Below are 16,173 nucleotides of genomic sequence, written 5' to 3'. Positions count from 1 at the left end.
ATAAGAGGGCTGTGGAAGCATAAGGAAAGAAGATAAGAAAATTTTGAAGAACTGTTCCTACATATTTCATCTGTTGTGTAACAGAGTTAAAGTCATAGTGATTACATTATTTTCCAAATAAACACACAGAGTGCAAGTTTTAACCAGTCAGTGGTCAAGTCTGCCAACAGGTCTTAACAAGCAAGTGTTGGCAGGCCATCATACTATGCATTGGCGGAAGTCCAGTATGCATTGGCAGGAATATGTGCTTGTAACAACTTATTTAAGATATGATACTACTATATGGTTATTTGCTGGCAGTATTGCATGATCAAAATTTCAATGCAGGAAAATTCATAATAAATTGGCAGTATTGCATGATCAAAATTTCAATGCAGGAAAATTCATAATGAATTATTAAATTTAAGGTGTCATTTTAAAAAATTATAATTTCTTGAAATGATGCAAATTTTAAAAATGTCAAAGGGTTATTAAATAACCATCAAATTAAATTCGAGGGGGATGCTGAGTAATTTTTTTTTTTTAAAGGGAGCAGTAGGCCAAATAAGCTTGGGAACCTCTGATCTAAACTCTTTGTCTCTGCTTCATCTCCCATTCATTTCTTAAAGCCTGGTAATCCTGACTTTCTATACCACTAATAGTCTGAAACTGAACTTTCCAAAGTTACCAGCAATCTAATTGCTAAATTTGATAGCTTTTTTCCTGTGCTTATCCTATGTGCCCTCGTTGCACTTTTTGATATTGTTGACAACCCCTTTCTTTTGGGTACTCTTTCTTCCTTAGTTTCCATGACATTAATTTTTCCCCTTGCTGGATCATCATATATGTCCTGCCCATAGCTATGTACTGGGCCTTCTTCTCTTTTCTCATTTTACCTTGATGATCTCCATTAGTTCAGTTAGCATTTCTGTGTAGATGACTTTCAGCTCAAGTGTATAACCACATCTAAGATCGCTCTTCAATTCAAATCCAGCTTGTCTGCTGGGTTAATGTCCCATTATCTCAAATTCATCATGTTCAAAATGTAACTGATTTTCTTCTGCTTTTACCCAAACCTGGCCCTGCTCCAAACCCCCTTATTTCTGTAGAGCATACTACCATGCTTCTGGTCCTGTAGATATACAGCTTGAGAATCTTTCTTCTCTCCCTCCCCCATATCTAATCAGTTGCCAGCTGCCCCAGTTCAGATCTTCATCATCACTTGTGTGGTCCACTAACATTAGCTTTCTGATTGGTTTTTCTGCTTTAGCCTCTCTCCCCAATCCTTATTCCAGTACAGCTGACCAAATGATTTCCTAAAACACAGTTCAGATAATGCCATTCCTCTGTTCAAAAATTTTAAGTTCCTTATTCCTTCTAGGATAAAATACAGGTTCCTTAACCGAACTTTTAAAGCCTTTCACATATGGGTTCCAGCCCCCCTTTCCGCACTTACTGCATATTGTTCCACTCAGGCATGCCATGTTGCAGCTAAACTGACCTGGTAGCAGTTTTCCAAACTTAGCATTCAACCTCCACTCTGTGTCTTTGCCCAGGTTCCCCCTTATGCTAGAAGGTGCTCCTTTCTCACCTTTGCTTAGGTTCCTTCATGGTTCAGTTCATGACATGAACTCCTACAAAAAACCTTTCTGGGTTCTCTTAATAGCTGTTATTGCTCTAGTACGTTGCATTTACTCATATGTACATCCTGTGCCTATCTAGTAAAACATAAGGTACCATAGTTGGCATTTATTGTTTATTGAATTGGTGAATGTTGTGTTACACCCTCTGGCCTCCAATAGAACATATATTGTTGGTAGTGTTGTAACCAGTGTTTGTCCTAGGCAAGTGCTTAATATTCACTGAATCGAATTAGAACTGCCTTCCAGACACTAGCAAAGTTCCTCCACCTTTTTAGGGCCTCATCATTTGCTTTTTATTTGGAGGCTCCTTGAAGCTCTAGTGGATACTACCATACTTAGGATCAATCTTTTCTGAGCCAGAATTTTTTTCCTAGCAGACTTTACTTTTCCTTTAAGTATCACCTCACTATGTCATAATCAATGAGAACACCAGTGACAGTTAATAAAAAAGATTACATTGCAACTAGAGCAACTGCTTTAATGTTGGTGAGTAGTATATAAACACCAGATGAGTAGAAGCACTAGCCCCATACCAGTAAGTGGCTTCATTTGGAGCACTTGGCTTAGACCTTTGTCTTTGTCCCCTGGCTTGTTTCAGAGGAACCTAAATCACTTTAAAGAAATTCATTTTTCATCTTCATGCCTACTTGTTTATCTGGACAGAAGCTGAGACTTGAAAACAACAAAGCTAATAAACAGAAATGTTCTGATTCGCCTGGGGAGATGAGGAAGGGTGAGTCAAGGTAGTAATATAGGATTAAGGAGACACAAATCTTAACATGGCTTTGAGGAGATATTGTGGGACAAAAAGACTCCTAGGAAGTCTTTTTATCTGTCTAACATTTCTGCTACTTACCTGCTTGGCCTTTTCTGATCTTGAAATGAGATTGAGTGTTAGAGGCAGGGAGGAAGAGGCATGGACCTAAGAATTCAGGCAAGGCTAAAACTGCCATGGAGAAACCACGACTCAGGAAAAAAACTGTTTTATACAGCCCTGGATATAACCCTGTAAATTGGAATTAGTTCTTTGTATTAGGAAGTAGCTGTGTAGCCATATGCTAGTTATAACCTATGGATTTTCTCACCTAAAATGAAGGGATTGAGCTAGATGATTTGTAAGGTCCTTTCAAATTCTTCATTTCTGATTACGTGATTTCTATGCAAGGCTATGACTAACCCAGCTCAGTCAGGAATGTACTCTGAATTGAGAATTGCCAAGAATTCTTTATTTGTATCCTCAGAACCTAGCACAGTACCTGGCACAAAATAGGCACTTTAAAAATGTTTGCTGATTAACTGATCTGCAGGTAAGTTCCTCAGAAATTTATAAAACCATAAAAATTACCCAACCTACTGAACTTGTTATCCAGAAGCTTTTATTATGTGTACATTTATGTGTCATGTTAAAAAAAAATCAGACAGTTCTGTCCATTGAGAGCTTATAAATGTAAGACAGTTGATAATGACATGTTGTTTTTCTGATCTTACCACCATTTTTAACAATACCAGTTGCCAAACTATCCCCTTTGTACCCAAACATTTCAAGTGCTCTCCATATCAGGAAGCTAAGAGATGACAAGATCCTGTCTGTAATAAATAAGTTTCCAGTTTCCCATGGAATATTACTAAAAGGTAACAGACTTAGAGCTGATTTTTTTTTGGGGGGGGGGCCTTAGGCAAGTGCTCTTTTGCAAGGTTGTTCTATCCTCTTGTTCACTTTTCCAGGTAAGGAAATTCTATACCTTCCCTTGTGAACTCCTTCCAAAACCTCCTCAATGTGTACTCCTCACATCTAATTGCAATTCTCCTCCTGAGATAAATTCCAATGCAATTTTGTTTCATTAGAGACAGAGAATAGCTTGCCATCCATCATCTTCCATAAACTATCAATTAAGAGACGTAAGAGCTGAGAGTTCTTACTTCACAGTTTTTTTCTGTAAACTAAATAAGCAAAAAATGAATCAACAGGATTTGACTGCTAAAGGTTAAGAGGTTAAGGCAAGAAGTTAGAGTAGTCAATCTTGTGAATGGTGTTTATAAGCAAGAGGCCCAAGAGAAAATCTTAACTGAAATGCTTGGGAAAACCATAATTTAGGATATCTCTGCTGCACAGAATTTGGAATAGGAAATTGGTGTACCTGCAACAAATGAAGGGGGGTGTGTGTGTGTCTGTGTCAGTGTCTGTCTGTCTGTCTTAGGAAATGCCATTTCTGATAGTAATTTTAACTTGTGTTTTTGAGAGTGGCAAAAAAGACTAAGACATGATCAGCATTCCTTTCCACACTGTATGTGTATGAAGATTATTCTTTGGTTCAAGACAACATCTGCTATTTGAAGAGTTGGTTTTTGGTATAGTATACTTGTTATTTTGTCAGATACAATCTTAGTATAGCTGTCCTATAAAGAATTTTCTTGTCATAAACAAGTCATTATGTACTAGAAATATTGCCATTCCCTCTTGCATAGTCTCTTTAAATTCTCTTTAGAGAAAAATGGGGTTTACACCTTAAAATTTTTCAAATATTGATAAATTCATATAAATCTATATTCTTTTAAAGGTTCAGCTCCACTTGGAGCTTTCCTTCAGAACGAGGACATTGACTGTTTCCTTTTCTCTGTGGAGTTTCTGGTGTCTTAGAAGGCTTGACCGCCTACTGAAGTTCCTCCCACACATGCTACATGTATAGGGTTGCTCACCCGTATGGGTTCTTTGGTGCTTAATGAGATGGGAATTCTGACTGAATCTTTTTCCACATTCATGACACTTAAAGGGTTTCTCTCCTGTGTGTGTTCTTTGGTGAGTGAGAAGGTTTGTGTTTTGACTGAAGCTTTTCCCACACCAGGAGCATCTATGTGGCTTAATTCCTCGATGTGTCATCAAGTGTTTATTAAGATCTGAGCTCCATCGGAACCTTTTATCACATTCTTGACATTTATAGGGTCTTTCTTCGGTGTGGACTCTCTGGTGCTTAATAAGGTCTGAGCTAACTTTGAAGCTTTTCCCACATATATGACATTTGAAAGGTTTTTCTCCTGCACAGGCTTTCTTGTGGACCTCCATCAGTTTTCGTAGACTTTTTTTCCAGGAAGCAAATTTCTTCCATTTTCCTGCGGGTAAATTTTGCTGTGGCTTTCCTTCCCCACACTGTTTTTCATGAACTTCTTTCAATTCTGCCCTCTGGAGAACTTTCTCATCAGTCTTTTTAGATATAGATAAAGTATTATCTGCTGCTTGTACTTCTAAGGGAATATGATGTACTGCCTTAAGCTTTTCATTCTCACTTGTAGCCTTAACCTCATTAGGATAAATAGAAGAATCAGTCATTTCTATTTTGGGAGAAAAGGAAATCACAGAAAGGAAAGAAAAATCAATGATGGTTGATAAAAATAAATAAAAGAACAGAATTTTTAAAATTGCTAACATCCTGAAAGCACTGAATACCAGAATATTTATTTCGGGTTAGTTTGATCCATTCTCCTTCATTGCTCACCTGTATTAGAATCTTTTGGGATCTCTTTGGATTCCTTGGAATTTGTGACACATGGCTCTTCTTCTTGCTCCAAACAGGATATCAGTTCAGGTTTGGGAATCAGAAACAGTGCTAAGGAGAAGAAACAAAGTAGCTGTCACCTTGACAATGACTTGTTACTAACTTAAGAACATATTTCCAGTGTGACCCAGTGATTCCTTAGAAGGTGTTGTATGTTTCTAAGGAAGTGTGATGCACTAGCTGAGTTTCTTCAGCCTCACTAGTGACCTTAATTTTGAATGTGCAGGATCTTAGCTCCAATATGTCTTATGGGTTGTATGTGAGATAAAGGGACTGAGAGGCAAATTATGTAGATAATAGTAACTCACATTTCTATGGACTTAACAATTCACAAACCACTTTCCTCACAACAATCTTGTGAAATAGTTAGTTTCTATCTCCATCTTACCAATAGAAAAAAATATGTATATTGTCAGAAATTACATAGCTAATGAGTGTCAGAGACAGAATTTGAACCCAGGTCTTCTGACTAAGGCTAGTACTATTTAATACTGCCTTTGAAGGATAGGCATATACCATACTTTTCCCCCCAAATGCTCTATTTGACTCAGTTTATTTGTTGAGGAGGAAGAGGAGCAGCAATTAAACCCTCGAGAGTATCAGACATATCTATTTCTCAAATCAACTGGTTTCTAATAATGTTTCAGCCTCTTAACTATGAAGATAGATTTGATCCTGTAATAAATAGGCACATTCAGGGAAAAGTTTCAAGGTCAGTGATCTCTGTACTCAAGCTGACTTAGGTAGACGTATAGAAAGATATCCAGAGATATCATTGTGGAAATAAAGTATAAATGCACAGAATTATTGTCTGATTTGTTCCATTCCCAAAATTGGTGCCATGGAACTTAAAGTTTTGGGGGCCAGATATTGCCTAGGGCTGGCCCCCAACACTTGGGTTACTGATGACATGAAAAGGCTTAGATGAATATTCACCAGCCTTGAGAATCCAGTAAGCCAGAAGTCAGTCAGCTTTTTTTTATCTTTCTCTTTGTCATCAAGATCACTAGAGTAAGGGAATGATGTAGAGATAAGGACTTTTATTTTTTGAGGATGTGCTCCCTTGGAAAATTTGTGATCCAGAAGAGATGACGTGAACTTCTAAATGGAAGACAGGTTAAGTGCCCCAAACCCTCTATTTCAAGTTTGAAAGAGGGAGGTAATTAGAATTTGAAGAAGAAACTATAAAAAGAGCTCTATGGTAGGCAAGTCTTTCCAATAGGTGTGCATGTGCATTTTTTTTTCTTTAAATATAATCTTGTTGGGCAGCTAGGTGGCACAGTGGATAGAGCACCGGCCCTGAAGTCAGGGGGACCTGAGTTCAAATCTGCCCTCAGACCAGTCACTTGACACTTACTAGCTGTGTGACCATGGGCAAGTCACTTAACCCTAATTGCCTAAAAAAAAGAAAAAGAAAGAAAGAAAAATTTAATTTTGTTTTCAATTAAAAATTATTTCTCTTCCTCTTACCTCCCTTCTGTCATTAAAAAAACAAAACAAAACTTCTTGTAAAAAATATGCATAGTCAAGTGAGACATATTATTGCATTGGCCATGTTCAAAAGATATGTTTCAATCCTTTGAATGTATTCTAAGAAAGATGAGCATAGAGGCATAGCCAAGATGGCAGAGTGATGGGAAGCAATGCAGTCAGCTTCCCTACACAAAATCCAATACACAGATCTAGAAAAAGCATACCACCAATGGGGAAATCCAGAAAATGATACAGTGAGTCCTCTGTCTGGCTAGGTCAGATAGGGAGGTCTGTGAACATTCAGGGTGAGGTCAGACTAGGAGCATGTTAGTGGAGAGCACTCCACTATTAAGAGAGGCTTGTAAGGGCAAGAGATCTCAGACCCAGACCCATACCAGGACACTGTGACAGGGACAGTGTATACTGGTGACTTTGTTGCCCACAGTTCCAGGTCAGAGATTTAGGATGGACTAAGAAAGGGACCTGCCCAGGGGATTTGACATTCTCAGATAAAGGGGCCCTGGGGCAGTGTTTTTGTTTGTTTGTTTGTTTGTTTGTTTGTTTTAGGCAATGGGGTTAAGCTAGTAAGTGTTATGTGTCTGAGGCCGAATTTGAACTCCGGTCCTCCTGAATCCAGGGCCAGTGCTCTATCCACTGTGCCACCTAGCTGCCCCCAAACAGTTTATCTATTGCCTTTGCCCCTTTTTTGGAAGTTTATTTTCTTTTTCTTTTTTTTAAGGCAGTTGGGGTTAAGTGACTTGCCCAGGGTCACACAGCTAGTAAAGTGTCAAGTGTTTGGTCTGAGGCCGGATTTGAACTCAGGTCCTCCTGACTTCAGGGCTGGTGCTGTATCCACTGTGCCACCTAGCTGCCCGGCCCTGGGGCTGTGTATAGAGAAAGTTCAGAAGCCAGTAGCAGCAGTGATATGGCTCAGAGCAAGGTCTCACTTTCAGCATCGAGCCCAGCCTGTAGAGGAATAAATTCAGCAGGAATTCCAGACCAAAGGAGAGCCTATGGTTCTACCTATTTGAACCAAAAAGGCTTTCCAGCTGGCTGATAGGGGAAGAGTCTAATAGTAGTCTAATTCTCTACAGATCCGAACTTAGGTTGGCAATTTGCAGAACTCAGACCAGGAGGGAGAGCAATCAGACTTTGCTCTAGATCAGACCACTTTGGGAGCAGTGAAAGCTTCCAAGTCCCCAGCCTGTTCCTAAGATTCTAGAATAACATAACACTAAATACCTTAAGAAATGAGCAACAAGACCAGCCCTCCAGAACTGTGGCAAAGTTCAGCCCTAATATAATTGGAGGGGAGGATGGAGGAAGAACTACACCATAATGAACTATTATGATGGCAAAGTCTCTCAAGATATAAACACAAAAGAAGAGAATTACTATAAAATACTACAAGCTTTGCCACACAGAAAAACACAGTTTAAACATAAACTCAGGTGTAATTCCTAGAAGATATTAAGTAAGAGTTTAAAAATTGTTTTATAAATGGAATGTAAATGCTTGAAGAAAAAAATTGGAAAAGAAATGAGAGCTGTAGAAGAATGAATTGGAAACAAGTACACACCTTAGCATAAGAGGTACAAATTCTTACTCAAACAAAAATCTCCCTGAAAATTAGAAATGAACCATACAGAAACCAATGACTCCATGAAACAAGAAGATTCAAACAAAATTAAAATATAGAAAAATTAGAAGAAAGTATAAAGTGTCTCACAGCAAAACAGCTGACCTGGAAAACAAATCAAGGAGAAAAAGTTTAAGAATCATTGGACTATCTGAACACCATGACCAAAACCAAAGAAAAAAGCCTGACATTCTATTTCAAGAAAACTGCCCAAATGTCTTAGAACCAGAGAGTAATGTGGAAATCAGAAAAATCCACTAATCAGTCACCTCCTAAGAGACACCCCACAGATGAAAATTCCCAGGAACATTATAGCCTAAAATCTAAAATTTCCAGGTCAACGAAAAAGTACTGTTAGCAACCACAAAGAAAGAATTCAAGTAACAAGGAGCTACAGTCAAGATCACAAATGATTTTGCAGCTGGAGAACTTGGATTATAATATTCCTGAAGACAAAGGATCTAGGCTTAAAACCAAGAATAACTTGCCCAACAAAACTGAGTATGATGCGGGGGGGAGGGAGAGACTTTTATTGAAATAGAAGATTTCCAAGCATTCATGTTGAAAAAAACAGAGCTGCAGAAAATCTCTGAAGGTCAAACATAGGAGTGAAGAGAAACATAAAGAGGTAAACATAAATGAATAATGAAAAAGAACTAAACAAAGATAAACTTTGTACATTCAGGGGCAACTAGATAGTGCAGTGGATAAACCTCCAGCCTTGGAGTCAGGAAGATCGGAGTTCAAATCTGGTTTTGGTTTTTTGTTTGTTTTTTTAGGCAGTTGGGGTTAAGTGACTTGCTCAAGGTCACACAGCTAGTAAGTGTCAAGTTTTTGATCTGAGGCCAGATTTGAACTCAGGTCCTCCTGACTTCAGGGCTGGTGCTCTATCCACTGTGCCACTTAGCTGCCCCCAAATCCAGCCTCACACATTTGACACTTTCTAGATGTGTGACCCTGAGCAAGTTACTTAACCCCAACTGCCTCACCAAAAACAAACAAAACAAAAAAACTTCGTACATTCAAATATGGGAAGATGATACACGTGTCCCCTCTAATCTCCATCATCATCAATGTTCATTGAGGGTACAATCAGACAAGGCCTGGAAATGGTTCTGTTATATCTTGACGATCTTTGAATGTAAAGAAAGAACACACTGGAAGGTGGGAACAAGGAAAGGAAGGTTGACAGAAACTATCTGACATAATTAGGGTGCATAAGTAGACATCTATACAAATAAGAAGGAGGGGATGGGGTGAGGAGATGACACCTGAACCTCACTCTCATCTGAACTGTTAAAGGAAGGAAGAATACACACACAAAGTTGGGTACAAAAATACATTTCACTCAACAGGGAAATAGGAGGGAAAGAGGAGAAGGGATGAGGAAAAATTAGAGGGAGGGCAAATTAAGGGAGGGCTTAGTTCTAACCAAAACAAATTCTAAGGATGTACAAAAATATTTATAACTCTTTTTGAGGTAGCAAAGAATAGGAATTTGAGAGGGTACACATAAACTGGTATATGAATGTGATGGAAAGTATTGTGCCAAACTCTTATCAGTATAATGACAAACCAGGATCTCAGAGGACTAATGATGAAACATCCTAACCCATCTCCTAATAATAAGAAAAGTGAAGGATTCAGAAGGCAGAATGAGACAGATATTTTTTAGGACATGGCCAATGTGGAAATTTGATTTAACTGACTATACATGTTTGTAATGAGTTTTGTTTTTCTTGTGTTCTCAGTGGGGGGTGGAAGGGAGAAAAGGTGGATTTTTGTTGATTAAAACAAATAAAATATGTTTTTTAAAAGGTAAGCATATCAAAGAACCTCCCCCACCTCACTTTAAGATGGTGTTCTTACCTACTGAAATCATATTGCTGTAAGTCTCTTGCATGACATCCTTATAGAGATCCTTCTGAATAGGGCGCAATAACTGCCATTCTTCCTGAGAGAAATACATGGCCACATCCTCAAAGGTCACAGGACTCTGAAATGAGAACACGCCCCTGCTCACAGTCTGCCACCAACCTGACCATTTAGTCCCTGGCTAATGAGTAAGACCCAAGACCCAATTAAATGTGTAAAAGGAATTCTGGATGATAATGATGCTGGTGCCTCATATGTAACCTCTGGGTAAATGGCAGGGAGAGGGCAGCCCAAGGAATAAATAAGCAACCCGTAAGTTTTCCAGCTCCTCTGCACAATAAGCCCAGTTGCCCAGAAGATAGCAGATGAAATTTCCTGGAGGAACTATTGAACAAAAAGGTTCATAGGAAGCAAAGAAAGAAGCTGACAAGGTCATATTCAGTTAGGAAAAATGTGATTTCAGAAGGGACCTTGAGAACTGCAGCTCACCTGAGACTCGGGTGTGAAGAATACAGATGCCACCTCCCAATCTCTGGTAGGTCTGTCTTCGGGAAAGACAGGAACCTGGTGAGCAGGCAGAGCTGAAGAGGGAGAAAGAAGCCACAGAGTAATGTGTTTCTACCTTTTGTGTTACGGGACACCTTAGGTTTATTTCTGAAATATAAGAGATCCCTTGATTACTTCAGTGGGGCATGGAAAGAGGTGACCTTCGCACTGCAAATGAGAACAAATAATTCCATCAGTCCAAAAGGAAAATGAATAACAAAGTAGAAAGTTTTTTTTAAGTGAAGCCAATAGTCTTTACCCTTCTTCTGGCATACAATGTCATTTTCCCTCAATAAGTGGCTGTTTTCAAGACCACTACAATCAAAAGAGTTTTGAATTGAAATTCACAGACAGAATATTCCAGTAAGCTAGATACTCCAGTATTTAGTATGAAATTTAGGAGTTTGGCTTTTACACTTTTTCTGGCAGTTCTAATATACACTGCCTTATGACCGAGAACCTCTGTCCTGCTCCCCTAGAGAACTAAGACTTACCTACCAGGACCATGCAGTATTCTTCTTCCCTGCCCTAGTTCCTCCCCCTTTTTCTCTTTTCTGAAAGCAGAATCTGCAACATTGATCATTTCTATGTCTTACCCTGTCCTCAAGCACTTAGCTTCTCCACCCTCACTCCCAACAAACCACTGTCCAATCTGAGTGTCTGTGAGACCTGCACATCCTTCACTGCAGAATCCCTCTTCCCTGATGATGAACTGTAGTCTCCTTGAGGGTAAGGTGTGTGTTTTCTGCTTTTGTATCCACTCCAGTGTCTAGTACAGCTCTGAGCACCAAGGAAGTGTTCAATAAATGCTTGTTGACTGAATCTCACCACCCCTAAGAGGAGGAAATTATTGATGAAGCTCCTCACCCCTCTCCTGCACAGGCTGGAGCTCTTTTTCAGGGTCACAGCTCAGTGGTTCCTGTGGTCTTGGGTGGGTACTCCATAATTCCTCTTCTTGGAACACCCCCATACGCTGGGGCTCGGCTGGCTCCAGATGGAAGCTTAGTGCTTCCGACGCTCCTTCCACGGGTGCTGCCTTCTCCGAGAGTACTTCCTGTCCCTGTTCATGGACTGTAACCTGGAAATTAATCCCCATCCTCTATTATCACAGGGCTTGGGCTAGAGCAACACTTATTTTGGGGAGAGAGTGGTATTTAGGGTTCAGTCCTTCAAAAAGAGATTCTGTGAAAACTTAGGAGGCACACTGCCTCATCATGATGTAGAGATGATGTTGGGCCCTCAAAAAGATTTTTAACAGTGGAGTACAACTTCTGGTAGGTCCTACCAAAATAGAAAAGCTTTGATATTGGCCTGGTCATATGCATATAATCCATTGTCTCAAGAGAAGCCTAGTTAAGTTTGGAGAAGCTTGTCATCAGAAAATATTAGTAACATTTATCACTAGGTAATAATTTCTTTTACACAGTAACTCATATAGTTCCTTTACTGAGATATAGAGTTTGTGACATGTTGATGAAAGTTACAGTAGTACCTACACGGGATGAAATCACAGATCTTTTGAGGTGCTAGTCAGTTTTCCTACTATTCTTTTTTTCCTCTTGGTTTTCTCATCAAACCAGATCCTTCATTCTGGCTGCTGCTCCCTTCTTACACACCAAGTTTCCATTTGGGGGGGGGGGGCGGTGTTGGAAGGGAGGAAGGAACTGGTTCTTTTCCCATGTGGTCCTGTTGAACTATTCATGGTGCAAAGCATAGATCTAGACCTGAGTACACAAGACCCAAAAATTGTGCCTGATGTTCTCCAGAATGGGGCCCAGAGGGGAGTGGGGGGTGGGGGGGATTCTGCTGTTTGCCATCATGCTCCTGAGGGCAATGGCTGATTTTTTTATGCAAACTTCTAGAGGAAGAAAACTAACTTTTTCTGTGCCCAGGAAATGAGATGTGGAGGTATGGAGTAGAGTTGAACTTAGTATATATATTTTTTTCTTTCCCTTCATTGGATTTTTCCTGCTTTCTTATCTTTCCATTTCCCTTTTTTTTTTCTCATTTTCTTTGATGCTTTTCTGGAGTTGTTTGCTTTTTCCTTTACTTTTTTTTTTTTTGCTTGCATTGCTTCTTCCCCCCTTATTTTCTTATTTTCATTCCTTTCTTGGTTATTTGTATTTTCTCTACTGGGCCTGAATTCAAGTCTTGCCTTCTTGATCAACTTAGATTGTCCCATTAGCTTTTCCTTAATCTTCCCAGACCCAATCAACTCCTCTATCTTGTCCAAATTCCCTCAATGTCCCTATTATCCATATTACCAGTTCATACTACCAATTTTTTTACTGTATTCCACCTGGCCATACAAACTCATATCAACAATCCTAGTGTCTCATCATCTTATGATACTACAAACACAAATTAATTGAATAAATGAAATATTACTTTTTGAAACAGAAAATCAGTAATCCTAAGGCATCAGAGGGCCTAACTTGGAAGACCAGGGTTGGGACAGCCAAGTCACTGGACAACAACCTGTACAAATATCCTTCTGTTCTACCTTACAGTAACCTTGCCGATCCCATATTGGGCTGATCTTGGTTAAAGACTCCAATAATCCAAAACTTGGAATTTCTGATAGGAAAAAAAAGTGATTAAAAAGACTGCAAAAAATAAAACATTTGAAATTAGGACCATCATAAAGTTAAGGCCATGGTTCTAGCCCAGAAAGAAGATAGAAAACGTTCCCTTTTCTTTGCTAAGGGAGAAAGAAACTTATGAGATTTCAGTAGTATGGACAGATGTCCTGAGCACTGACTCTCACTAATGAGAAAGTCTTTTCCCATAAAAGTATGAATTTGGAAAGTTCTGGAGGAACAAGAGCAATATTTTCTATCTTGCCCTCCACATGTCCACTTTTCTCATACCTCATTGTCCAATTCAGGAATCTTCTTTCTGTCTCCTTTGCTCTGTCTTATAAGTGTACTCTGCAAATCTTCTACCAGGGTCACTGCCTCCTTGATGCTCCTTGGGGAATGCTTTTGAACCCTGGTCTTTGTCTCCTCAGGCAGAATATTCATGAACTGCTCCAGCAGCAACAGCTCTAAGATTTGTTCCTTTGTGTGGATCTCTGGCTGCAACCACTGATGGCAAAGCTCCCTAAGTTGGCTAAGGGTCTCTGGGGACCAGCTGACTCCTGGTACTGGAAGCTCCTAAAGCGCTGTCGGCAGCTCTCAGGAGCAGGTTTATCATTCTGTAGGACACTTTCCTGATTCTGGATTGAATTCTCTTTTAGGTTTTTTTCTAGAGGCCCTTCTTTCTCCCATAAAGCTTGGATCTGGGGATTCAGATCTGCAGCCACCATTAGCTCTATGGCCATCATCCTGTTCAAAAAGTTTTACTCTTGCTTTCAGTGGCCCTGCTGGTGCTCACACTTCCAGTGCTAGGTGTCTCTTTTCTGGCATAAAACTAGGATAATCTTCTTCCTGGGGGCAGATTAAAAAATATGAGAGTCAGCAAGGAAGACTCAGAAGCATTATTCATTTGGTGCCACCTGGGAGCCCTAAACAGTCCGTTCTGACAGTCTATAAAGCTGGTGATAAGTTTGTACCTTGTTTTTTGTTTGTTTGTTTTTACCTGCCTGATTTCCAAACATCTCCCTTCTAGTTACATTTCTATTCACCTAAACTTCCAACATCTAGAAAGTCAGAAGATCATTTAACTTACGGTATTCACTAGCATACTGCATTAAAAAGCTTTGGGATTAGCCAAAGATTTTATTTATTTGTTTGCCTACTAACATTGACCCCACAAAGATGGTAGAAAAATCAAACCTTGGTGCTTATAAATACTAAGTTTTCACAAAACATTATTCATAAATAATAATCCCAGGGGAGAACCTCGATCCTCTCACCTTGACCTTCTCACTGTTGTAAAGATGAGATCCAGCTTATTCCTTGTTATCTGGAGAGGCCATCCGCTACAGCAATGAACTGTGGATTTAAAATCAGAAAACTTGGGTTTGAGTCCCACGTTCAAGACTTAATAGCTATAAGACTATAATCTTTCTGGGCCTCTGGTCCTTTATCTGTAAAATTGGGAGTAGTGATAGTTACACTTACCATTTCATAGAATTGTTGTGAAGAAAGTTACATAAACTGTAAAGTATTATATAAATATAAATTACTATTAATATTTTCATTACATTGAGGATATCTCATGTGAAAAAATAAAGCCAAAAATAGAACATGAAGAACTGGGAAAGAAAACAGAAGCCTCCAAAGCAGACTTATTCCTCTGTAACCCTGCCCCTTTACTCTTCCTCGAGTCATTCTGGCTTGGTCTAGTGCCGGGAAAGAATGCCACAGCCTGTCCCAGATATGGCCCAGCTCTCCTAAGCTCTCAGAGAGCTGATATCTGTGACAACAAAACTGTCAGATTGGCTGCATGTGCACACCTTTAGTCACAGCTCAGCCTGCATACAAGGAGATACCACCTTTCAGGGTCCATGGGCTACTTGTCACCAAAAGTTTATCTAAGGACCAAGGCACACGACATGCCTGTAGTTCCCAGAACCGGTAGAGAAGACACCTGTGGCCAGAAGTATTTGATGCTACCCCAAAAGCTAATGACGTTGCTGTGTCTATCTGTGTTGGCACCCGTGACTGTCAGGAATGGGAATGAGAATGTGGGCCTCCAGGTCATCCTGTGTGGCACAGGAAACACTTTTACCACTCACTGCAGGATACTTTACTTTGCCACATTGCAGGTTTATTGAATTCATTTATTTGTTTATTAAAGATCAATTACACACTTGGTAGGCACAGTGCTATAGGAACATGAGGGATCTAATAAGGTGTATGTGGGTGGGTATTATATACACACGTGTATATAGATACATAATACGGCCAAGGCCCTAAGCCTGTTTCGTCATCCATAAAGTAGACACTTGTAACCACAAAACGCTAGGGAAAAGTGGGCTGCTATTATTCCCAGTGAGCTATTCCCGTCCCCCGTGGGGCTGCAGGCAGATAAATCCCTTTTCTGGGCAGACTGGACCAGATGATTTCTTAGGTCCCTTCCAGTTCTCAGTCCTGTGACTGCTTAAACAGGGCCGCGCGTTAACTACGCCCGGGCCCTGCGGAGAATCCGCGGCGCAGCAGCCTAGATCCCCTCCCTCCATTCCCAGCCCCCTGGACCCCGCGCGACGTCACCGTAGGTGATGTCACGTCAGTTTGCGTCACGTCCCTTCGGGGGAGGGTCGTATGAAACCAGGGCCGAAGGCAACCAGAGGCGAAAGAGAAAGTCCGCGGCGAACCCGGTCCTACCTGGAAACCCCAAGCCCCGCCCGGCGCCGGGGCTGTAAGGAGGGGCTGCTGACTCCCCCAGTGCATTACTCCCGCCCACCCTGTCCGGCGCCACTCCCGCGGGTCTCCTTGCCGCGGTCTCTTACCCCTTCCTAGGACAGCGTCCTGTTGACTAGGCCCTGACCGGACCCGGAAGTGACGCTCGGCCGATCGCTTAA

At 40.4% G+C, this 16,173-nt stretch overlaps 1 protein-coding gene across 1 annotated transcript; it reads right to left on the bottom strand.

Moving 5' to 3' along the window:
* Positions 1-2,981: 2,981 nt before the first annotated feature.
* Positions 2,982-16,066, bottom strand: ZNF75A (zinc finger protein 75A). The gene is given in 9 exon segments (XM_078152638.1): positions 2,982-4,949; positions 5,114-5,224; positions 10,155-10,281; positions 10,650-10,741; positions 11,574-11,784; positions 13,577-13,830; positions 13,833-14,134; positions 14,563-14,641; positions 15,977-16,066. Coding segments are annotated over 7 exon segments (1,761 nt in total). The 5' UTR covers positions 14,032-14,134; positions 14,563-14,641; positions 15,977-16,066; the 3' UTR covers positions 2,982-4,182.
* Positions 16,067-16,173: the final 107 nt, after the last annotated feature.

The sequence above is a fragment of the Phascolarctos cinereus genome, unplaced genomic scaffold (genome assembly GCF_003287225.1).
Source record: "Phascolarctos cinereus isolate Bilbo 61053 unplaced genomic scaffold, phaCin_HiC Scaffold_4;HRSCAF=312, whole genome shotgun sequence".
Lineage (NCBI taxonomy): Eukaryota > Metazoa > Chordata > Mammalia > Diprotodontia > Phascolarctidae > Phascolarctos > Phascolarctos cinereus.
Note: the sequence above shows the minus strand (reverse complement) of the source record. Positions and strands in the feature narration are given on the sequence as shown.